At 39.7% G+C, this 24,860-nt stretch overlaps 1 protein-coding gene across 10 annotated transcripts in view; it reads right to left on the bottom strand.

Annotated features, from left to right (window-relative positions):
* ANKIB1 (ankyrin repeat and IBR domain containing 1) overlaps positions 1-24,860 on the bottom strand; it is a 154,663-nt gene that overhangs the window by 113,373 nt on the left and 16,430 nt on the right. For 6 of the 10 annotated variants that reach the window (XM_073333976.1, XM_073333978.1, XM_073333979.1 and 3 more), the window contains exon 2: positions 4,637-4,906. In XM_073333976.1, the coding sequence (XP_073190077.1) occupies positions 4,637-4,824 (188 nt within the window). In that variant the 5' untranslated portion in view covers positions 4,825-4,906. Of the gene's footprint in view, positions 1-4,636; positions 4,907-23,180; positions 23,603-24,860 lie in introns of those variants that run through there. The other 4 variants (XM_073333971.1, XM_073333973.1, XM_073333974.1 and 1 more) reach the window with 3 other exon arrangements.

A 24,860-nucleotide genomic window follows, 5' to 3' on the forward strand; every position in this document is an offset into this window, starting at 1 on the left:
AACTTCTGTTTGAAGTACAGTGTACCTTTCAGAAAGAGATCCAGACATGATTTAAAGATGGATTTGTTGGATTCTCCACAACTTGCAAAGTTCCAATGGTTAGTTATCCTCACTGTTAAAATTTTGCCCATTATTTCCAGCCTGAATTTATCTAGTTTCTAACCATTGCCTTTTTCTTCTAAATTAAAGAACTGCCAACAGTCAGAAATCTTTTTCCCTGTAGGTCAGTGGTGGACAACCTGCGGCCCAAGGGCCACAAATGGCCCGTCAGGGTACTCCGCTGGCGGGTCATGAGACAGTTTCTTCACACTGATCATCCGCAGGCACGGCTACGTGCAGCTCCCAATGGCCACGGTTTGCTGTTCCCGGCCAATGGGAGCTGCAGGTTGCACACCACTGCTGTAGGTGCTTGTAGACTATTATCAAATCACCCCTTAATCTTCTCTTGGATAAACTAAGTAAAATAAAGTTAAGTCTCTCACTATAAGGCATGTTTTGGAGATCCTAAATCATTTTTGTAGCTATTTTCTGAATCCTTTACAATTTGTCAGCATCCTTTCTGAAGCAAAGACTCCAGAACTGGACACCGTATCCAGTAATGGACTCACTAATGTAATATATTGTACTATACCATGAAGTGGATCCTGGGAATGACTGGCAGATATTGTACCAGTCCAAGAATTTATTTTTTTAAATCAATAAAAATGGTACTTCAGGTGATGGCACACCAAAGCATTCACAATTGTAGGCAGACTCATCAATTCAAAGCAATAAATCAAAGGTATATAATCCAGATTACTCTGCTAATATGCTCTACTTTTTAGAATGCCTTTTTCTCTTATATGCCTTTCTTTTTTCCAGGATTTTTCATAGATCCACCTATTTTAATATAACGTCCCATAATAGGGTACATTTTTGGTACAAAAATAAAACAAGAAAATGATTGTTTTATTTGAGTATCTATCTGAAACAAAAACATATTAAACAATATGTATAGATTTGTCCTTAATTCAACTTTCATTCAACTTCCTGCCAAGGCAATGATGACAGAATTTCTACTGTGGAAGTAACTCTTCATGCATTCTATGAGTATGGGGAAGAACAACCTATTAGTCCTGGGATGAGGAGAAAAACAAACAAATCAAAGTCTAAAATTTGAACACTTATCTTCATAACTCTTTAAATTACTGATTTACAGTAATTTTCTTATAAAATAATACCTACTTCTACTACTAACTGCAAAAAGAACATTTCCTCCTCAGAGCAAGCTAAGTTCACTTTCTCTCTCTCGAGCACACACACACACAGGAAAAGTACTTCATATATCAACATAACGTAGTGTGGAAGAGTTTAAAAACAGAACAATCTATATGATCAAAAAAAATCTATGGGCCAGAGTACCTACCACTCAGCAAAAGTTCTGAGAGCAGGTATAAACTATCTTTATCTTTAGGCACATTCATGCCCCCAGTCATGGCCTGTCTTGACACTGGTTTGGTCCTCAAATGCAACTTCAGAACAATTTCACAGTTCTAAGTTATGCCCACTTGCCTATGCTCCAGGGAGTCATTCTGGCAGTAGGGGACAACAAAAAAAAAAAATGTATGGACCCACTTGCTATGCACCCATTTTCTCAATTATCTGATGATCTCATGGGATACCCAAAATCTTCAGATAATTAAGGTGCCTGCTCTGCCAATTCTGAAGTCTCCTGTCCCTGAGTGGAAACTTTAAAACCTGTAAGAGAGACTCACAGTTAAAGGACTACTAGCTAATTTCTCCAAGGCTGACTGATTTGGCAAAATTTGTCTACACTCAGGTTTGTTGGGTATTCTCCTCCTGTTGCTCTGGTATTAACAATCATGGGAATGCTTCTGCAGAAAATGGCCACTGGCATTTTAAAACACTTTGGGTATGTCTACACTGCAGCTGGGAATGAGACTCCCATCCTGAATAGACAGACTTCTACTACTGGGGCTTGAGCTAGCATACGAAGTATAGCAGTGTGGATATTGCTGCACCAGTGGAGGCTTGCACCAACCATCCACAATTGGAAGCACAACTATAGTGTATGTAACCTATGTTGTCTAATTATGCTCAGAGCAGGCATAGAAGACAAGGTGTTTGAAATGCCTGTGCCTGTCTACACTAGGACTTACACCAATACTAGCACCAGTGGTGCAGGACCTGTAAAATTAATAAACAGTAGCAGCTTAAAATAGGCAGCACCTCATTTCGTCAAACCTCATTTATCCAAAATCACTGATTATCCAAAACAAGGTTATGTCTTTTGACTGTTGCAGGGGATTTCAGATAAACTGAGATTTGAATCCAAGGGCTACCTGCCAGTTAGTGGCCAAGGTCGTCAGCTCATCAGGGCATAAGTAGAACCTTTAGTAGTCCCTCTACCTAAAAAGAAAGTAACCTTTTGCCTTTGTTCATAGGAGCATTATCCATTGAAGTCCATAAATTTCCCCCATGCTGGGCAGCTCAACAGAGTACAGTTCAATTTGGTAGTACCTAAACTCATTTTTTTGTAAAATTCTCACTTTTGGTGTAGAACAGGTCCTGCACCACTGGTGCTAGCATTGGTGTAAGTCCTAGTGTAGACATGCACAGGCATTTCAAACACCTTGTCTTATTTGTTGGTCTAGATTTTGTCTGTTTGACATAAAAAAGGGTGTACAAATGAATTTTAAAAGCTCTTATTTAAGAAACACATGATTATCTGAATTAAAACAGGATATATCAGGAGGACAATTGTATCTGGAGAATAACCCCAAATTATCTAAAGTACTGGGGGGGTGGGTTGGATGAAGCCTTCAGCTATTTAAAGGGCTCAAACTAATTGGTGGCAGGATCGGCTCCATCTTAAAAGACAGATTGTAAGCTCTTTGAGGCTGGGACTGTCTTTTTGTTAGGTCTTTGTACAGGACCCCTTATCCATGACTGGGGCGCCTACATGCTACCACAATAAAAAAAATAAATAAAATAAAAACATTCAAACTCTGCAACATTAAGCTATAGTTAAGTAGATAGAACTTCAGAACCATCAAGAGCTCCAGAGTTGGGAGTGTAAGTTTTAAGGCACTAGTGCACCAAACAATTTAGTAGTAAACTTCCCAGGATCAACAATTCACTTAAAACTTGTCTGACCTTCAACTTATCCAGAACCAGGGTTTCGATAATCAAAAGTTTGACAGCATAACTAGAACAATGTTTTTAATATTAACTTTAATTTTTAGTAAATTGAGTGCTCATAAAAGGTGTTGAATGCTTTTCACGGTGCCAGTGACACTTTATTCAGTGTTGCTGGAGTGGATTTTACTGCTCCAACAAGTCTTAGTATACTCTTATAATTCATAGTTTTGATGTTACCCATAAAATACTTTTCTTTTAAATATGAACTGCAGTGTACTTATGATCTCGCAATTCCTTATTACAATGAACTTCTGCGCAGAATATTAATTCTGTGCAAATTCTGCATTGCACAGTGACACAGAATTCCCCCAGAACTAATTGTAGGATACTGTGTTTCTCATTACACAAAATGCAAAAATTCAAACTGTCTGAACTTTATAAGAACATGTGCATGCATTTGCCCTATCCTCTGTAAAACTAGCTGATGTTCCTTGCAGAACATACAAATATAGCATTAAATTTTTTAGATCATCTTGTTCGTATGAGGGTCTGGAAAGAGGTTCCACAACCAGCATTTAAGCAACATTCATAACATCTTAACTGAGCTCCCAAAGAAAATATTGTATAGGGAATTTTAGTAGGTAAAAAATCAAGAGACTGACAGAAAAAGTGATACAAAGATGTTCTGAAAAAGAATCTCGTCCAATCAGACATGGATATCAGTCCAAGTACTGTAGCGCACAGATCAGTTTTCCAAACCAAAGAAACATCTTACACAAAAAATTTTGAAGCCTGATTTGTTAATCAATAACAAAAAAGAGAAAATACTGTGTAAGCGGACACAGGAGGAGTTAGACAACAAACACTAATACACTTTCTATGAAAAGGCCTATATATCAAAAATTCAACTATAGTCTGAATCACAAAAGCTCTTGCCACACTTCCTACACATCTTTGGCATAAAGAGTAATTGATAACCATAAAGTGAAAAAATCAACTTCAGAAGGCATGTTTAAAGCACATATGAATGATCAGAAAAAACAGAAAATTTTAGATAAAGATGTACATTGGGTTCAGAGTTACAAAGGGCTACTAAAAAAATAAATTTTTAAGTGTGCAGAAAAGTCTTAAAAATAAAATAAAATAAAAAAAAATTGTAATAAGACACCTCAGGAAGCAAGCTGTTTTTATTCTAACAGACTTTTATGCCTGAAATGAATGTAAGAAAAAAACAAAACATTAAAAATCAATTAAAACTAAACATTTCCCAAGTTTAAAAAACACACACATTCTTTATTATATAAATTTGTCACAACAGATTATTTTGCATATTTTATTATAATCTGGACATGTTAAAATTTATACACAAAATAAATACAAATTAAAATGTTCACCAATGACATACCCACAAAGTAAGATTTATAAATCTATCTAAACTTCTTCCATTCCTAGAGCAACTATTAAATATGTTAACAAATCACATAGTAATACTCACCCTAGTATTCGGTTCATTCCATGCCTAGCAGCATAATGTAATGGAGTATTGTGCTGATAGAGTTCCCCATAAGAAGTATTTGGATCGAGAGATTCTTTTAGTTGAGGGTTGCTCTCATATATTTGGCAGGCCAGATTTTCGTCTCCATTTATAAGTGCTTTGCGGAATTTGGTGGTTGTATTTCCCATGTTGTTATTCTAGTAAATAATGGCACTATTTTCCTTTCCCTTTCAGCCACTCATTTTATGAGTCCGCAACATGTTTCACATCCTAAAATAAAAATAAATAAAGTTATATATTCATTTCAAATGCTGTTGTAAACCCTCTTTCTTAAAGAAGTTTGTCCAGAATTCAATGTACTGTAAACACGTATCTGAACAATTGCTTAAGGCAAGTAAACTTTATGCTGCATTATCAAAGTCCTTATATGAATAGTTACAAATCTGCCTGAGTCTCTAATTCTACAGTTTAACAGGGCACTGCTATGGGTACCCACATGGCCCCACAGTATACCAACATTTTTATAGCTGACTGAGAACAACGCTTCCTTACCTCTCGTTCCCTAACGCCCCTACTTTACTTGCACTACATTGATGACATTTTCATCATCTGGACCCATGGAAAAAAAGCCCTTGAGGAATTGCACCATGATTTCAACAATTCCATCCCACCATCAACCTCAGCCTAGACCATTCCACACGCGGTCCATTTCCTGGACACTACTGTGCTAATAAGCGATGGTCACATAAACACCATCCTATACTGAAATCTAGTGACCACTATACTTACCTACATGCCTCCAGCTTCCATCCAGGACACACCACATGATCCATTGTCTACAGCCAAGCTTTAAGATACAACCGCATTTGCTCCAATCCCTCAGACAGAGACAAGATCTCTATAAGATCTCTATCAAGCATTCTTAAAACTACAATAACCAACCTGCTGAAGTGAAAAAACAGACTGACAGAGCCAGAAGAGTACCCAGAAGTCATGTACTACAGGACAGGCCAAACAAAAAAAATAACAGAACACCACTAGCTGTCACCTTCAGCCCCCAACTAACACCTCTCCAGCACATCATCAAAGATCTACAACCTATCCTGAAAAATGATCCCTCACTCTCACAGATCTTGGGAGACAGACCAGTCCTCACTTACAGACAGCCCCCCAACCTGAAGCAAATACCCTCCAGCAACCTCACACCACATAACAAAAACTCTAATCCAGGAACCTATCCTTGCAACAAAGCCCGATGCCAACTCTGTCCACATATTTATTCAAGTGACACCATCATAGGACCTAATCACATTAGCCACGCCATCAGGGGCTTGTTCACCTGCACATCTACCAATATGATATATGCCATCATGTGCCAGCAATGCCCCTCTGCCATGTACATTGGCCAAACCGGACAGTCTCTATGCAAAAGAATAAATGGACACAAATCTGATATCAGGAATCATAACATTCAAAAACCAGCAGGAGAATACTTCAACCTCTCTGGCCACTCAGTAAAAGATTTAAGGGTGGCAATTTTGCAACAGAGAAGCTTCAAAAACAGACTCCAATGAGAAACTGCTGAGCTTGAATTAATATGCAAAGTAGATATCATTAATTTGGGTTTGAATAGAGACTGGGAGTGGCTGGGTCATTACACATACTGAATCTATTTCCCCATGTTAAGTATCCTCACACCTTACTGTCAACTGTTTGAATAGGCCATCTTGATGATCACTACAAAAGTTTTTTTTCCTCCTGCTGATAATAGCTCATCTTAATTAATTAGCCTCTTATAGTTTGTATGGCAACTTCCACTTTCTCTGTATATATCTTCTTACTATATGTTCCATTCTATGCATCTGATGAAGTGGGCTATAGCCCACGAAAGCTTATGCTCTAATACATTTGTTAGTCTCTAAGGTGCCACAAGTACTCATGTTCCTTTAATAGGGAAATAGTTAATCTACAACATATTTCCAGATAACCGTATGGAAAACATTTTTACAACACACACACTTTGAACTTGGATTGTTCTATTAAAAAATATATATAAAACACTTCCTCCTGGCACATACCACTTTGCAATAGAAAACAAAGACACAGTTGCAAAGTTAACTCTTATTAAAATCCAAGTAAAATCGTTAAGGAACAAAATGGAGGGATGACAGAAATGTTTCACAAGTATGCAAGATATTATGCTGTAGGTAGAAGTTTACTCAAAGAAAAACATACCAAAATGAGCTTGAATCACCTCTGTTCGTGTAGCTGTGTGCAATTAGCACATCTCCATGCCATACGGCTATTGTACAGAGTACTATTCACCACAGCTCCTCCCCAAAAGTTCTGCTGGGCAGGATGGTTTTAAATTATGTCCAGAGCTCCACATGAAAGATGACTAGGGAAGTCTGCGGGGCTCCTCTCTATGGCCAGAACCATCTGACTGTGGACTGAGCTAGCCACCTATAAGTCATCCAGAGGAATGGAGTTTTTTTGGTGACCTGTGACACCATAACCCGCTTCCAGGTAAACTTTCCACCACCACTGAGCTCTTGGTTACACAGGCTAAACTAAGCCCAAACTATATTATACAATTTGTTTTGCATAGACTTTTGTCCCTCTCAACCATCTCTCTATTTTAAAAGATCAGTGTATATTTGTAAGAATACTCATGCTTTGATTTTGGGAGTGATGATGCCCATCTGGATGAACTACTGCAAAATGAATACATCGAAAGTTATGCAGAAGTATTTGCATCTTAAGAACTCCAGGATGTCCAACTATATTTCATAAACATACAAAAGGGGGAAAATGTAGCTCCTTCTTCCCTCCAGTGCTACCGAAAATGAGGGAGCTAAAAGATATCCCTGCTTTAGCTTGGAGCCAGATTTAAAAATTTTAAACAAAACATTCTAATTTGTGCGTGTGTACATATTATAGGTGCAGCGGGCAGAGATGCCTGGAGTAATGTGGTCCAACATTTTCAATTGTAAGGCCAACTTTTAAGTTGCTTGTAACTTTACCAAACTTTAACCATTTAGGTGTCTCCCTCAAATATTTTTGAATGTTTCAGCAAAAATGGTTCAACCTGAGGACAAGGTTACTGAAAAATACATTGCTTTTCTAATATTAAAAATTCTTACAATAGTTTCCTTGAGATGCTATACTCAGCTTCCATATTTTGGAGCAGAGACTTCAAATATGGTGAGGGGGTTGCCCTGAGGTCAGAGAAGTGTCTACTGCCATCCAAAATTACAGAAATGTAGCTAATCGAGATCAATACTGCACCACCACTTGGATAGACCTCAACTAGCTACATCAAGGTTTAAAAAACAAAACAAAAAAAAAAACACAACTACCTGTACCTTGTCTCCGCTAGGATTTTATATATATATAGATGTATGTCATTGTTAAAAACACAGCTATTTTTTTGCAGTGAAGACATACAATCCCCCGTCTCCCTGACCACCTTCACCCCCATCCCAGCCCATGCTAGAAATAAAGGTTCATGAAGGATAGGAGACAGAGAGAGTTGAAGTTCAACTTGTCAGAGATCCAGAGCTTCCAAGCTCTTGAAAAAAGGCAGCTGTTCCCATTAACAAAGATCTTGTTCATCAGAAGGGAGCCACTGGTTTAATATCAAGCTTCACTTACACACACCCATACAATCATGTAGAGAACTATGGACCATGTAATTGTGAAAAACAAACCAATCATATATGAGTATCCAAAACATATGAACATATCACCAACAAATAAAGTGATTTTTTAGGTCTGCTTTGTTGTTAAGATGAGGGTGGATGTGGACTATGGGTAGTAGAGGCTCAGAAAGACAACTGAGGAGTGGAGTGTTGAATAAATTAATTGTTTATTTCCTTGCCTGTTACAGATTGCTTTAGTGGGCTATTCAGTCTAGCAACTATAATTATGTTGTTGATGGTTCTGTCCTACTATACACCCATATCCACCCAAAAAATAGCTTAAGTCCCCAAAATTTACTTACTTGAGCACTGAGCCTATGGCCCAGGTACAAAGTACCTATGTTAACATGCCTTCAACTAGGCTGGAGGGAGGTTACCAGTGGAATTCTTCAGGGATCGGTTTTGGGACCAATCTTATTTTATCTTTTTATTACTGACCTCGGCACAAAAAGTGGGAGTGTGCTAATAAAATTTGCGGATGATACAAAGCTGGGAGGTATTGCCAATTTAGAGAAGGACCGGGATATCATACAGGAGAATCTGGATGACCTTGTAAACTGGAGTAACAGTAATAGGATGAAATTTAATAGTGAGAAGTGTAAAGTCATGCGTTTAGGGATTCACAACAAGAATTTTAGTTATAAGCTGGGGACACATCAATTAGAAGTAACGGAGGAGGAGAAGGACCTTGGAGCATTATGAGCCGCCAATGTGATATGGCCATGAAAAAAGCTAATGCAGTCTTGGGATGCATCAGGCAAGGTATTTCCAGTAGAGATAAGGAGATGTTAGTACCATTATACAAGGCACTGGTGAGACCTCATCTGGAATACTGTGTGCAGTTCTGGGCTCCCATGTTTACGAAGGATGAATTCAAACAGGAACAGGTACAGAGAAGGGCTACTAGGATGATCCGAGGAATGGAAAACCTGTCTTATGAAAAGAAACTCAAGGAGCTTGGCTTGTTTAGCCTAACCAAAAGAAGGCTGAGGGGAAATATGATTTCTCTCTATAAATATATCAGAGGGATAAATACCAGGGAGGGAGAGGAATTATTTAAGCTCAGTACCAATGTGGACACAAGAACAAATGGATATAAACTGGCCATTGGGAAGTTTAGACTTGAAATTAGACGAAGCTTTCTAACCATCAGAGGAGTGAAGTTCTGGAATAGCCTTCCAAGGGAAGCAGTGGGGGCAAAAGACCTATCTGGCTTTAAGATTCAACTGAATAAGTTTGTGGAGGAGATGGTATGATGAGATAACATGATTCTGGCAATTAACTGATCTTTAACTATTCATGGTAAATAGGCCCAATAGCCTGTGATGGGATGTTAGATGAGGTGGGATCTGAGTTACTATAGAGAATTCTTTCCTGGGTATCTGGCTGGTGAATCTTGCCCACATGCTCAGGGTTCAACTGATTGCCATATTTGGGGTTGGGAAGGAATTTTCCTCCAGGGCAGATGGGAAGAGGCTCTGGGGGTTTTTCACCTTCCTCTGTAGCATGGGGCACGGGTCACTTGCTGGAAGATTCTCTGCACCTTGAGGTCTTTAAACCATGATTTGAGGACTTCAATAGCTCAGACATAGGTGAGAGGTTTATTGCAGGAGTGGGTGGGTGAGATTCTCTGGCCTGCATTGTACAGGAGGTCAGGCTAGATGATCATGATGGTCCCTTCTGACCTTAATATCTATGAATTTATGACATGGCTGCAACTATTACAACCTTGGCAGCATTTCCTGAAATTTTCTTCTGCATAAGCTAGGAGGTGAAAATACCACTAGTATTTTAAAGCAATTTTTTTTTTTCACATTTTACTGGAGTAAGACAGACTTCACACAAAACGTGCATGACAGTTCTGGCATTTTACATTGTCAATATCATAGACTGCAAAAAGAAATGAAAACCTTTTAAAATGTTCTCAAGAATAACCTTTAATATAGGACAGAATTTAGTTAAATATACAATGCTCTTTCTACTGATGTGACTCAAAAAATATGACCTAAATACTGCTAGTGCAATGAAGCATCCACTGTACAATAGCTCACAACTGAATAATACTGCTCTTCCACCAGTATTGCGCTATCCACACTGGGTACAAACCCAAGTCCTAGTAAGAAATGTGAAAGAATACCTACCAGCCCATGCTCAGAGGAAATAAGTAACTGTTAGCTACATTAGATATCTTTCATTCTTATATGCAGTGTTGTTATAGCCATGTTGGTCCCAGGATGGGCGCTGTACGGCGTGGTCAGAGGGTTATAAATGGTGAGACCTCTGGGATGATGTTTGTTTCTTGCATTTGCACTGGAAATAGATGTCACTGTTAAGTTTTGCGTCAGGTTGTGGAGTTTCCCTTTCATACAGCAAATTTCATTATGTTCCATTGTTGTAGCTCTAATGGTCCAATAAAAGATCTCATATCCACCTTGTTGCAGCTATATTAGAGTCAGTAATAACAATGAAAGACTAACAAATATTGACTAAAAAGTGTATTAATATAGAATCACAGAACTGGAAGGGACCTTGAGAGGTCATCTAGTCCAGTCCCCTGCACTCATGGCAGGACTAAGTATTATCTAGAGTCTAGACCATTCCTGACAGGTGTTTGTCTAACCTGCTCTTAAAAATCTCCACTGATGGAACCACAACCTCTCTAGGCAATTTATTCCAGATCTTAACCACCCTGACAGTTAGGAAGTTTTTCCTAATGTCCAACCTAAACCACCCTTGCTGCAATTTAAGCCCATTGCTTCTTGTCCTATCCTCAGAGGTTAAGAAAAACAATTTTTCTTCCTCCTCCTTGTAACAACCTTTTACATACTTGAAAACTGTTATGTCCCCTCTCAGTCTTCTCTTTTCCAGACTAAACAAACCCAATTTTTTCAATCTTCCCTCATAGGCCATGTTTTCTAGACCTTTAATCATTTTTGTTGCTCTTCTCTGGACTCTCTCCAATATGTCCACATCCTTTCTGAAATGTGGCATCCAGAACTGGACACAATACTCCAGTTGAGGCCTAATCAGCATGGAGTTGAGCGGAAGAATTACTTCTCGTGTCTTGCTTACAATACTCCTGCTAATACATCCCAGAAGGATATTTGCTTTTTTTGCAACAGCGTGACACTGTTGACTCATATTTAGCTTGTGGTCCACTATGACCCCTAGATCCCTTTCTGCAGTACTCCTTCCTAGGTAGTCATTTCCCATTTTGTATATGTGCAACTGATTGTTCCTTCCTAAATGGAGTACTTTGCATTTGTCCTTATTGAATTTCATCCTATTTACTTCAAACCATTTCTCCAGTTTGTCCAGATCATTTTGAATTTTAATCCTATTCTCCAAAGCGCTTGCAACCCCTCCCAGTTTGGTGTTGTCCGCAAACTTTATAAGAGCACTCTGTATGCCATTATCTAAATCATTGATGAAGATATTGAACAGAACTGGACCCAGAACTGATCCCTGCGGGTCCCCACTCATTATGCCCTTCCAGCACGACTGTGAACCACTGATAACTACTCTCTGGGAACAGTATAGGGAAATCATCAGTATTGTAAAATTCACATTTTACAATGTTTCTGATTATTAACTTCTGCCTCAAACAGTCAAGAGCCACAGGTCAGCTAGGGTGGGGATCTCCTTATAAGGATCTCTAGGACAGTAGTTCTCAACCTTTCCAGACCACCATATCCCTTTCAGGGATCTTATTTGTCTGGTATACCCCAAGTATCACATCATTTAACAACTTGGGCTTCAGCTTTCTGCCCTGGGCCCCAGCGAGTCTAACACTGGCCCTAGAGACCCCATTAAAACAAACTCACACACAGTTTGAGAACTGCTAATACAGTTAGGGTGACCAGATGTCCCGATTTTATAGGGACAGTCCCGATATTTGGGGCTTTTTCTTATATAGGCTCCTATTACCCCCCACCTCATCCTGATTTTTCACATTTGCTATCTGGTCAGCCTAAATATAGTCTCTAGGACAGTATAAACACATCACTGTCTGTATGAAATTTTCATTTGTACTGACTTTGCTAGTGCTTTTTACATAGCCTGTTGTAAAACTAGGCAAAATATCTAGAGGAGTTGATGTACACCTGGAAGACTGCTGTATACACCCAGGGGTCTTGTTTAGCCAGAAGATGATAGGTGAGGACTGTTTCCTTCCCCGCTCAACTTATGCAAAGGCTGAGTGTTCGCAATTCCAAGGCCAGGCCCAGATGGGACTACGTAACCAGTGAATGTGACTACTGTGAGTTAAAGAAGGGATTCTGGGGAATAGTGAGAAGGTGCCAATCCCCTTAGCATTAAACAGCCTTATCTGGGCCTGCTGTAGATCAGCACCCTGAAACCAACTGCCTCTGGCAACACTAGCACTGCCTTTCAGGCCTCCACAGACCTCACTCTCTCTGCACAGGTAATGACAGGCACACACCTACCCCCAGATGCTCAGAGCTTTCCCTGCAGCGCCCAGTCTCTCATCCACTAAACACTTATGGAGTTACCAAGCCTGCTATTCCCAGAGAAACAGCACACATCAGCTTGTAAGAGTCAGCTCTCACTCAACACTCTGCTTAACACACAGCACTGAGATCTACCTATAGTGAAAATAAGAATAAGTTTATCATCAACTACTAGAGAGATTCAGTAGATAGTGAGTTAGGATACTAGAAACAAATGGTTCTATTATATATAAAAAATATAAAACAAAATAATACTCTATAATACTCTTTCTAGAGACAAAATTAACAGGATAACCTCAGTCTAAAGTAGTATATCTCAGCCCAAGTCCTCTTCAGCATATTCAACCAAGAGTAGCTGAGACCCATTTTCACAAGTGTAAACGCGCTAATTCCTCGATGCAAGATGAAGGGGTGCCTTAAAATATCCCCAAAGTTCATTGACTTTGCTCACAGACAGGATAACCCCGGCATAGCTTATTTTTTGCAGTGTGCTCCTTTCCTATGGACTTCACATCTCTTTGTTAACATTTGTAACATGAGCAACCATTGTACTAGCTCACATTGCTTAATTTACAACTGAACAGAGAGATAGATGAATACACTTCTCTTGTCTGACAGAAAATCTATTTTTAACCTCTGCTGGTGACTAATACCCTCGATCCAGACTCTAAGAACATATTTTCAGTACATATACACTCAACTCCTTACAGTGTCTGTACATACATTTCACAATTATATTAATAACCAGTGTGACATCACCTTTCATCTGAGACCTCACATGACATTATTTGGTGAACCAGACGAAACATCCCAGAATCAGGATATTTCTGTACCCCCTTGCCAACCCCCAGTTGGCATTAAGAGGTTCTTGGGTCACAGGTTGGATAAGCAGTCCAGGGCTGCAAGGGCTAGCAACCTCAGGGACATGGTTCAGCCTAGCAGGAACAAGCACAGACTGTAAAAGACTGAGGATGAAGAAAACGGAGAACCAGCCTTGGGGAAACTGCAAGGAGGAAAAGCAAGCAAGAAAACACAAATGGCTGTTAGAGAAAACAGCAAGGCCAGGACAGATCCAGAGAACTGGAAGAAGAAACCGAAAAGGGGTGAGAGAAGGAGCTATAATGAGCATTATAAGCCCTGTCTTGACAGGGTCAAGCGTGTGCTTTTTAGCTTGTGTTAACTCAGTCAACTTAGCTTAACACGACTTAAAAACCCCATTAAGATGCAGGGAAATGTTTGAAATTATATTATCTGGCCATACTGGAGCACAAGGAAAAGCCTATACCCCAGCAAGGACAGCTAACAACTTCAAACATGTTAACCTGCATGTTAATGGGATTTTTAATATTAAGTTAATAGTTCAAAAACACAGCCCTTTTGCCTGTCAAGACATATCCTTATAGAGCAGGGGTGGCCAAACTTACTGGCCCTTTGAGCCACATATGACAATCTTCAGAAGTTTGAGAGCCGGGGCACGCCTGCTGGGAGCCGGAGGTTGGGGAGCTCCACGGAAGGCACCTGACAGGGATCAGCACTTCAGCCCCGAGCCCTAGCAGGTGCACCCCGGTGGACAGAAGCCCCGAGACTCCCTTCCCTGCTGGGCAGAAGCCCCTACTGCACCACGCTGCTGCAAGGCAGAGGTCCTGAGGTCCCCACTCCCGCCCCCAGTCTGGTAGGTGGAGAAGGGGGGAAGAGGGGCTCTGCGAACCACACTTTAAGGGTAAAAGAGCTGCATGTGGCTTGCGAGCCACAGTTTAGCCACCGCGTAATAGAGCAAAAATAACAATGGTTCTGATAATGAAGAGCTACTCAAGTGAAAGACCCTCCAGCAAATAGTCTGAAAAACTCCTCAGACATACAGTAACAGTCTAAATGTGTTCATGCAGCAGGAGTCCTACAGATTCAGGAAGCCAGCAGATGGGCCAGGGCCACTGTAAATCTACTAGAAAGGCCTAGTCAGTGGTTCTCAAAATGTAATATGTGTATTACTGGTGGTATGTGAACTGCATCAGAAAGCATGCGGCAACCACTGGGTTAAGGTATCTCTTCAAGGCATATCTGGCTGAAGTGTTTGCTCACCAATTGGCAAATAGTATCTGTACTTCAAGTTAAATTGGTACTTCCATTCCTAGCCATGTGTACATTCTTATAAGTGCACAAATAATAATAATAAAAAAATCCTTACCTTCAGCATAAATTCTACCTCCTCTCCCCAGCTGGCTCTCCAGCCCTTGTTGTCCTTCAAAATTGTATTTTTGGAATTCTTTTTACCCTTGAAATTGATCAAAGGCTTTAATCATATTAATCATCTCAAACTGATCTAAAGCTTTAGTTTAAATTTCTTAAGCCACTTTGAGCCAGATTGCTTTAAACTATAAACTTAAAAAAACAATTAATACGAAGAGAGACTAAGGGGCTCAGAGTCCAAACAGGACAGAAGGTTAAAAGGCAGCATTTGGGCAAGGATTCAGGATACATTTATTGCTTTTAAACATGAATGCCTTTGAAACTACAACCAAATCAAATTCTTTAAGGCTGGTGGTACCTTTTGAACATTATATCAAGAAGTATAAATGAAGCCAAGTTTGAAGAAATTCAGTTTAGTAGTTTTGAAGTTTAAAATCAGCAAGTCCTGGGAGGATCAAAAAAAGTTTAAAATCAGCAAGATTTAAAATGCCAAAGGGAAATGATTAGGGCCTTACCAAATTCACAGCTGTGAAAAACGCATCATGGACCATTAAATCTGGTCTCTCCCGTGACATTTGGCTATTGTAGGGGGGTCATGGTATTGCCACCCTTATTTCTGTGCTGACTTCAGAGCAGTGGCTGCAGGCCAGACATCCAGCTCTGAAGGCAGCAATGCCACCAGCAGCTTAGAAGAGAGGGTGAGATGGAATAGGGGAGCATCACTTTTTGGGGAGAGGCAGGGACAGCGTTACGGGTGGGTGATGTGGTTGGGAGGGCGGTATGGTCACCCCCTCTTTCCCCCCCTACACACACAGCCAGTCCAAGGCCCCTTAACACCCAAGTGCTTGGGAGGAGCAGGGCTATGGGCACCTTGGCCAGGGGCTCCTACTGTGGCTCCAGCTGCTAGCCCCGGCTGGGCTGTGGAGGGATGGGACTTCCTCTTACCTGGCCCCAGGAGCCCCCATGTAGGGGCAGACCCACCTCTGGCGGCGGTGCAGAAATAAGGGTGGCAATACCACACCATGTCCCCCTCTCTTCTGCAGTGCTGCTAGCCATGGCGCTGCCTCCAGAGCTGGGCTCCTGGCCAGCAGCCGGCACTCTCCAGCTGCCCAGCTCTGAAGACAGTGCTGCCGCCAGCAGCAGTGCAGAAGTAAGGGTGGCAATACCATGACCCCCCTAAAATAGCCTTGCACCCCTCCCAACCCCTTTTGGATCAGGCCCCCCACATTTACATCATGAAATTTCCTATTTAAATATCTGAAATAGTGAAATATAAGATTTTAAAAATCATATCAACATGAAATTTACCAAAATGGACCATAAATTTGGTAGGGCCCTAGAAATTATCAACATGGATTCTCCAAAATGGGGGGTCACAAACAAGCCCAGGGGGTGAGGTGCAATAGCACTTCCTTTCTTTACAATTAAATGGAGAGTCCCAAAGCTTTTTTTATTGTAACATAGGGTCATATTAAGGAAAAACCTTGAAAACCACTACTTTGGATTAATGCAAACCTAGAGTACTTCAGAGTCCTTTGGCCCCCAATACCCTTACGCGTTCTAGCTATGAATTGATCTAAAACACCAAATCTAAAGTTTCAGAATGTGCTGATTTTAAGCATTCAGAAGTTTAAAACTAATTTTCTTCAAGCCAGCTTGATTTTCAGGTCCCAATGAAATCTACAATAAAGCTCATATTAAAGAAAGTCAGATGCAGCTGTTTTGCAAACCAGACTTGAAAAGTATACTTTTAATTAGCTACCATACATCCACAATGCATCTTTTAGCTCCTGATGCTGCAATGAGCTCTGTGGAAGTAGACCCCTGAATCTGTGCAGAGCCCTCTAGGTATGTCTACAATGCAATTAAAAACCGGCAGCTGGTCCATGCCAGCTGACTCGGGCATGCGGGGTTCAGGTTAAAGGGGCTAGTTAATTGCAGTGTAGATGTTTGGGCTCAGACTGGAGCTTGGGCTTTAGACCCCGAGAGGTGGGATGGTCCCACAGTTTGGGCTGCAGGCCAAGCCTGAACTTCTACACTGCAATAAAACAGCCTCTTACCCCAAACCCCACAAACCTGAGTGAGCAAGCATGGGACAGCTGCATGTTTTTAATTGCAATGTAGACATACCCCCAATCAGCAATGGAATCCATGCACATTTAAGCTCATTATAAAGGGGCAGGGTCTAACTCTTCATTTATGCACTAAAGGAAAAGTACATTCTTAATTTGTATCTTTTATAAAAGTCTCAAACCTGCAAGTTGAGCATGTAGCTAGTCTATGCAACTGCATGGTCCTGTCACTGATATTCTCAACCTCCTTCACCCACAGCCACTCCCTCTACGTGTATCTTATTTTGTTTACCCTGTATTAATTTGAAGGACAATCCTATAACCTAGTTTATGTAGAGGGACCACTGAACTGATCTCAAACACTAAAGTGAAATTTAATATTGCTTATTTAACTCTCTAAAGGTGTAGCCTTACATCCAGAGACCCCAATCAGATTAGGGCCCCACTGTACCCAGTGTTGAACAAACACATAGTAAGTGCTCATCCCTGTGACCAAGAGCTTACTATAGATCCCCAGTCCCAGAATCAGATCTTGTATGGCACAGAGATCCACTCAAGTGGATTAAATTGCAATATCAGGGTCTTATATCAGGGCCTGTTTGAGGCAGTGACTGTCACTTGTTAGGTCTTACTACAATTCCTACCACAATAGGGTGCCAATTGGGTTAATAAAATGTAATAAGCAACAACATGCTTTCTTAGTACATAATTTTAAACACTCAGAACTTCAGTAAAACTAATTATTTCTCAAAATGAGCAAATGCAAAAGCCCTCCATGATCCAAGTTTAAAACTTCAGCCATTTTGCTGTAGGTTAATGTAAGTGTTAGAATTAGGACTGTAGATTAATTGCAGTTAACTCATGCTATTAACTCAAAAAATTAATCACAATTAAAAAAATTGCAATTAATTGCACTATTAAACAATCAAATACCAAGTGAAATTTATTAAATATTTTGGGATGCTTTTCTACATTTTCAAATATATTGATTTCTATTACAACACAGAATACGAAGTGTACAGTACTCACTTTATATTATTTTTATTACAAATATTTGCACTGTAAAAATGATAAACAAAGGAAATAGTCTTTTTCAATTCACCTCCTACAAGTACTGTAGTGCAATCTCTATCCTGAAAGTGAAACTTACAAATGTAGATGTTGTTCTGGTTTCATAACTGCACTCAAAAACAAAACAATGTAAAATTTTAGAGCCTACAAGTCCACTCAATACTACTTCTTGTTCAGCCAATTGCTAAGACAAACAAGTTTGTTTACATTTATGGGAGATACTGCTGCCTGCTTCTTATTTACAATGTCACCTGAAAGTGAGAACAGGCATTCGCATGGCACTTTTGTACCCAGCGTTGCAAGGTGTTTACGTGCCAGATATACTAAACATTTGTATGCCCCTTCATGCTTCAGCCACCATTCCAGAGGACATGCTTCCATGCTGATAATGCTCAGTAAAAAAAAAAAAAAAAAAAAAAAGCATGTTAATTAGAATCATAGAATATCAGGGTTGGAAGGGACCTCAGGAGGTCATCTAGTCCAACCCCCTGCTCAAAGCAGGACCAATCCCCAATTTTTGCCCCAGATCCCTAAATGGCCCCTTCAGGGATTGAACTCACAACCCTGGGTTTAGCAGGCCAATGCTCAAACCACTGAGCCAAGTACGGATTTGTGACAGAACTCCTTGGGGAAGAATTGTATGTCTCCTGTTCTGTTTTACCCGCATTGTGCCATATATTTCATGTTACAGCAGTCTTGGATGATGACCCAGCACATGATCGTTTTAAGAACACTTTCACTGCAGATTTGACAAAATGCAAAGATACCAATGTGAGATTTCTAAAAATAGCTGCAGCACTTGACCCAAGATTTAAGAATCTGAAGTGCCTTCCAAAATCTGAGCGGGACAAGGTGTGGAGCATGCTTTCAGATGTCTTAAAAGCGCAACATTCTGATCCGGAAACTACAGAACCCGAACCACCAAATAAGAAAATCAACCTTCTGCTGGTAGCATCTGACTCGAATGATGAAAATGAACATGCATCAGTTCACTCTGCTTTTGATCGTTATTGAGCAGAATCTTTCATCAGCATGGATGCATGTCCTATGGAATGGTGGCTGAAGATGAAGGGACATATGAATCATTAGCTCATCTGGCACGTAAATATCTTGCAACCCCAGCTACAACAGTGCCATGAGAACACCTTTTCTCACTTTCAGGTGACATTATAAACAAGAAGTGGGCAGCATTATCTCTTACAAACTGTAACCAAACTTGTTTGTCTGAGCGATTGGCTGTAGGACTGAGTGGACTGTTAGGCTCTAAAGTTTTACATTGTTTTATTTTTGAATGCAGTTTTTTTTTGTACATAATTTGACATTTGTAAGTTCAACTTTCATGATAAAGATATTGCACTATAGTACTTGTATGAGGTGAATTGAAGAATACTATTTCTTTTGTTTTTTACAGTGCAAATATTTGTAATCAAATATATAAAGGGAGCACTGTACACTTTGTATTCTGTGTTGTAATAGAAATCAATATATTTGAAAAATGTAGAAAACACCCAAAAATATTTAAATAAATTGTATTCTATTATTGTTTAATAGCAAAATTAAAAAAAATTACAGCAATTAATCGCTTGACAGCCCTGGCTAAAATTCTGTTAAATTTGACGTACGTATTTTTCAACCCTGGCAAGATTCACAAATGACTGAAGTGATTTTATTCAAAAGGTAATCAGAAGAATTGACCTTTAAACGTAAGTCAAACAGGAAAACTTCAGTCCAAAGGTGAATGTTTCAGAAAGTTAAGAGCGTGTATAAATAGAGAATTATGAGAAAGGTGTTCTGCATACCTAAATAGAGCAGATGCTACAATACTAGGCTCCAGCTACAATAATAATGATCATTACACTGCACAAATGTACACCAACTACTACTTCAGCTCAGATCATTTAAGTTGGTAAATGTGCATGCCTCCAGAAAAATTTGAATAAAAACTTATTTTGGATTTAAGATAGAAGAGAAGGGAAGGAACAGTAGGAAGGATAATAGAGAAAGGAGAAGAGGACAAAAGGAAAAGTAATTGGGAAAGCAAACAGCAGAGCATGATAGGATTATGAGATCTGAGGCATATTATCCTATCGCTCAAGTTGCTTTTGTCTGAAAAACTCAAGGGCAGGAAGAGGACAGAGAGAAAAGGAAGAGAGATGTTGAGAATAGGAGAGGGAGAGAAGGCAAAGGAAAGTGGGAAGGAACGGACTTACGGATTTACCTCCATCTATAACCCCATCTAAACACTGATTGGATTTTTTTTTTTTTAAATGGCAAGTAATGTCACTTTCAACTTCAGCATGCCAGAAAAGTGGCAGAATTTCAGTTGCATTAGTCCTTTAAACATGGACTGGACAAAATACTTAAGACTATGTTGTGGGTAACAATCCTACACTTGCAGAGGAATGGACTAGACCTAGCAGGTATTTTCCAGCTCTAAATTTCTATTATTCTGATTAAACAGAGATAAAAATATTTTTTCTCAAAATTACTAATTTAACTTGTGCCAAAAAAATCTGTGCTCAAATTTTTGTTATTTTTTTCATACAAATTATATAATCACGTATATAAAAAGGTAAGGAATACCCGAACAGAATGTTATCATAGGATAATGGCCTCCTGTTTGTAGATAAAAGCCTTGTCTTTTTTGGCATTTATTAAAAAACATTAAAGTACGTATTTTCTGTTCCTTGAAAAATGAGCCAATGACACTGTTCCTTTCCCATAAAAATTTTACAATACCTAAAGACCAATGCACACAATCATTTTATTGCACACTAATGCAGTATTAGTGATTGTTGTTTTCTGTAGAGTATCATTAATGACCTGCTGTGCTAAAATTGATAAGATGGGGTGAAGAAAAATATCCATTACTATAAGCCGAGTCCCAGTTGATCACATGGAACTCCGGTAGGTCAACGCCCTAGTGCTGTTCTGATGAATCTGCCCCAGATGTTTTCAGAACTGCACCACACTGAAAGTGAAAGCTGAAAATAAGGAAGAGCTATGTGAAAAGTAACTAGAGCACATACGTTTTGGAGAGACTGAATTCTATTCAAAATTTTCAAGTTGGAGACAGCGTAGTCCAGTAGACCAACAGGAGAAACAGACTGACTGATTTACCACCAGCTATAACCCCATCTAAACATTGATTAGATCAAACAAATACAAGTAAATCTTGCCATTATTTACCTTCAAATCACTTACATATTTATGTCCACACACGAAAGTGCTTACAACTATGAAACAGCAGTTATACCCTAACTCTGACTGAACTTGTACCGATCAAGGCTAATCACTATGTGCTTCCACCACCGCTTCCTTTTGCACTACTGCAATGCCAGTGTAGAAAGCAAGTACTGGTGCGGTAGCTTCACTGCTTGAATTGGTCCTCCCAATACCATACCATGCCTGTCGGATCAAGCTTCTCTATCTCTAAGGAAAGCCTTCCAAAACTCCCTCATCTGTAAAAAATGAGCTCCACAAACCTTAGCTCTCACTTTTTCACCAACATCCATTTCAGTGAGAATGCTGTGATGGAATGGTGATGTCCGAAAGTACTTCCAGGACAAGAACTATGCTTTTTCACAGTGTCCTAGATACATGCTACCAGCTGACCCAAGGCAGATACCTGGATCCTCATACAGATCTGGGGCAATGAGGTGATCTAGTCACAGCAAAACTTGACCATTTGTAATAAAGTGTCTGACCCAGATTACGACATCTGAACCAGGAAACAGTGCTGAGATACAACCTAAGGCACAAAGATGCAATGCAATGAAGTATGGGATACAAACAGCTGCTCCAAGGCTAAGGAGGAAAACAACATCCTTCTATGAAGAACTTGATCACATTCTCTGATCCCAGGCACCTACAGAGCCAGAAACCTCCTTAGCAGCACAGGGGCCCTCAACATTATGCTGGTGAGTACAAGGGCCTCTGTAACAGAGACCACCAAGATGCTGACATTATGTCTGGGTCCCAAGACCCCTTTTCCTACTAAAATGCTACAAACAGCACATAAGAATTTGAAAGATGACTCATTGAAACATTCCAGATTTATACCTGGTACTGCATCATACAAACAGCCTAAATATGTTTGTGATTTCTATTATTCACCAAGAATCTGAATTTGACCAAAAAGCCTGTCGTCAGATGAAAGTTACACATTGAAAACATTTCACCTCACTAGTTTCTACAGACACACACACGTGTGTATTTAAGCTAACTCTAATTCTTTAATTTCATATTTATCCTACAGCTACACTTCACCAGCCCTCTACAGGCAAGCTGAAAGAAGTGCAGTGTCCCAGGTCCAGCCTCCTTAGAATACTACATCCTTCTATGACTCAGTCAAATTACAGTTGTTTAAGGTAACTACTCGCCATTCTTATTAGTTTGGTGGGCACATGCTACAGGCCCAGACAGCCCATGGTAAATTCAATATGGACACTGAGGTATTCAAAAACACAGCAATAGGGAAAAACATAGCATCAACCAGAACAGAATCTACAGACTCACTCCCCAAATCGTCACAACTGATTTCACAGTTTTAAATATACTGGACAGGAGCTACTCTCCTTTTCAGACTTTATTTTGAAATACTACAGTTTAACATGAAAACCAAATTAAGGCATTAAAAATTAAGCCTATGCTGCATGGACTCCCATTCACTTGCATTCTAGAATCTTTGAACCCAAGTAAGATAACCTCAACTTCCAATTGCATACCTTCATCTCTTTCTGTACTACTGTGGTCACATCCGCTTGCTGCATCATATTTTACAACAGATTAAGTGCTTAGGTGTAGAGACTATTGGCCAGATTGTAAGGGTCTTTAGACAATTAAAGATGCAGACAGGTGCATAGTGGGATTTTCATAAGTGCTTAGCTGCCAAGGGGGCTAGGTACCTAGCACTTATGAAAGTCTCCTAATGCACTTAAATACCTTTAAAAATCTGGCCCCATATCATTCTACACGCTTGTACTGTGCCTAACATACTGGGGTCCACGTTCCAATTGGGGCTTTTAGATGCTACTACAATCACCTTGATCAATCAGTTCTTCAGCCCTCGTATAGATTGCGCCGATCACATTAAGTCTTCCATTCTTCTCGTATCCTGGCCTTCCTTCTCCATGTGCAGCCATGTCTTTTCACAGTAAAATCTTTCCATCTCTTAGGAGGTCGGCCGAATGGTTGTTTCAGTTCCTGTGCGTACCACTCGGCAACAGCTGCAGTCCATCAGTTGTCAGTGAGCCTTGCTATATGTCCAGCCCATCGCATTTTACTATGCCTGCTCTCAGCAATGTCCTGCACTCCACTCTGCTGTCTGATCACTTCACTGGGGACTCAGTCACGGATTGAAATTCCCAGAATAATTCTTTCCATCACCCTCTCCATGACAGAGAGTTGCTGCTCCTCTGTCTTCGTCAGCGTCCATGTTTCGCTGCCAGCAATGTTGTACTGCTACTGCAATACAAATTTTTTTTTAAAATGTACAGAGGGGGAATGTTATTTCCCACTGATGTTAAGAAAAATCCTATTAATTTAGCTGTTCATATCAGAGACTCCAATATCCATAAGTTCAAACAACTGGCATAACCAAGAATTTACTCTAATAAAAGAACATGCTTCAAAACAAAAAGATTAAGTAAACTGCAATCCCTCAAATCCATTTCAGGATGCTGTTTGCTTTTTTAAAAATATAAAACTAGAGTGTCAGAATATGCTTTGACTGGAACGGAGTGAAACTGAAAAGAATGTTCACATATTCTAGAGGCTGGCTGTTCTGGAAATCTTTGATTTAACACTGACACAATTCACTCACGCAAAGGCTTGCCCATTTTTCCTTTTATGAAATCTACATAATAGAGGAAAACACCCAAACCATTAATTGGAGCTTCTTTACAGAATAGCCACTGGCCCCACCCAAAGCTCTCAGACATTTTCTTTTCAAGACAAAAATGAAAAAAAAAAAATCAAACAGCAGTGCATAATGCCCATCACCACAAGTATTAGATGGTGCTCATTCCTTTCAAGTTCCCAAGTGACAGAATTTGAATACAATTGCTTCAGTTAACAAAAAAACAAGAATCTTGACCCAAAGTAGTGCTACAAAGTTAAGTTTATTGGAAATGGCTTCTGAATTACAGGGACTGTGGTCTTGATTATGCAGCTGCTGCACATGAAGGAAAATTGTAATTGTTCAATGGGATATGCTCACAAGTAGCAGCTGCACAGTCAGGCTCCTTTTTAAACTGGCATGATGATAGGTTAACCAAGGTTTTCTCTATGAAGGACAAGCTGCTTTAGACCTTGGTATGCCACAACTGATCACACCGTTAGGTCTGAATCAGCCAAAAAGCCTTATAGCCACTGATCAATGACAGCACTTGGAGGAAATTATTTAAACGCAATCCAAAGTAAGAACTGACCTAGGAGGTCAACTATTTTTCCTTTTTTATAAAGCAGTTTGATAGGAATGTATTTTAGGGTGTTCAAATACAATGAGGGTGGGCCCAGTTAAGTAGATTTTCGCAGCTTTCTTCTTCAAAGTTTGTATTAACGTTTTCAGAATGAGTACTCTTTTTTTGGACCAGCTTGAATCAGCAGTGACCCACTCCCTTTTTATAGAGAAATATCAACAGTCATTAGCTCCTTTTGATTTCCAAATATAGCACTGGCTATATTTACTGCTAAAAATCAAACTATGATATAAAGTAATCAA

Source organism: Lepidochelys kempii, chromosome 2, assembly GCF_965140265.1.
Source record: "Lepidochelys kempii isolate rLepKem1 chromosome 2, rLepKem1.hap2, whole genome shotgun sequence".
Lineage (NCBI taxonomy): Eukaryota > Metazoa > Chordata > Testudines > Cheloniidae > Lepidochelys > Lepidochelys kempii.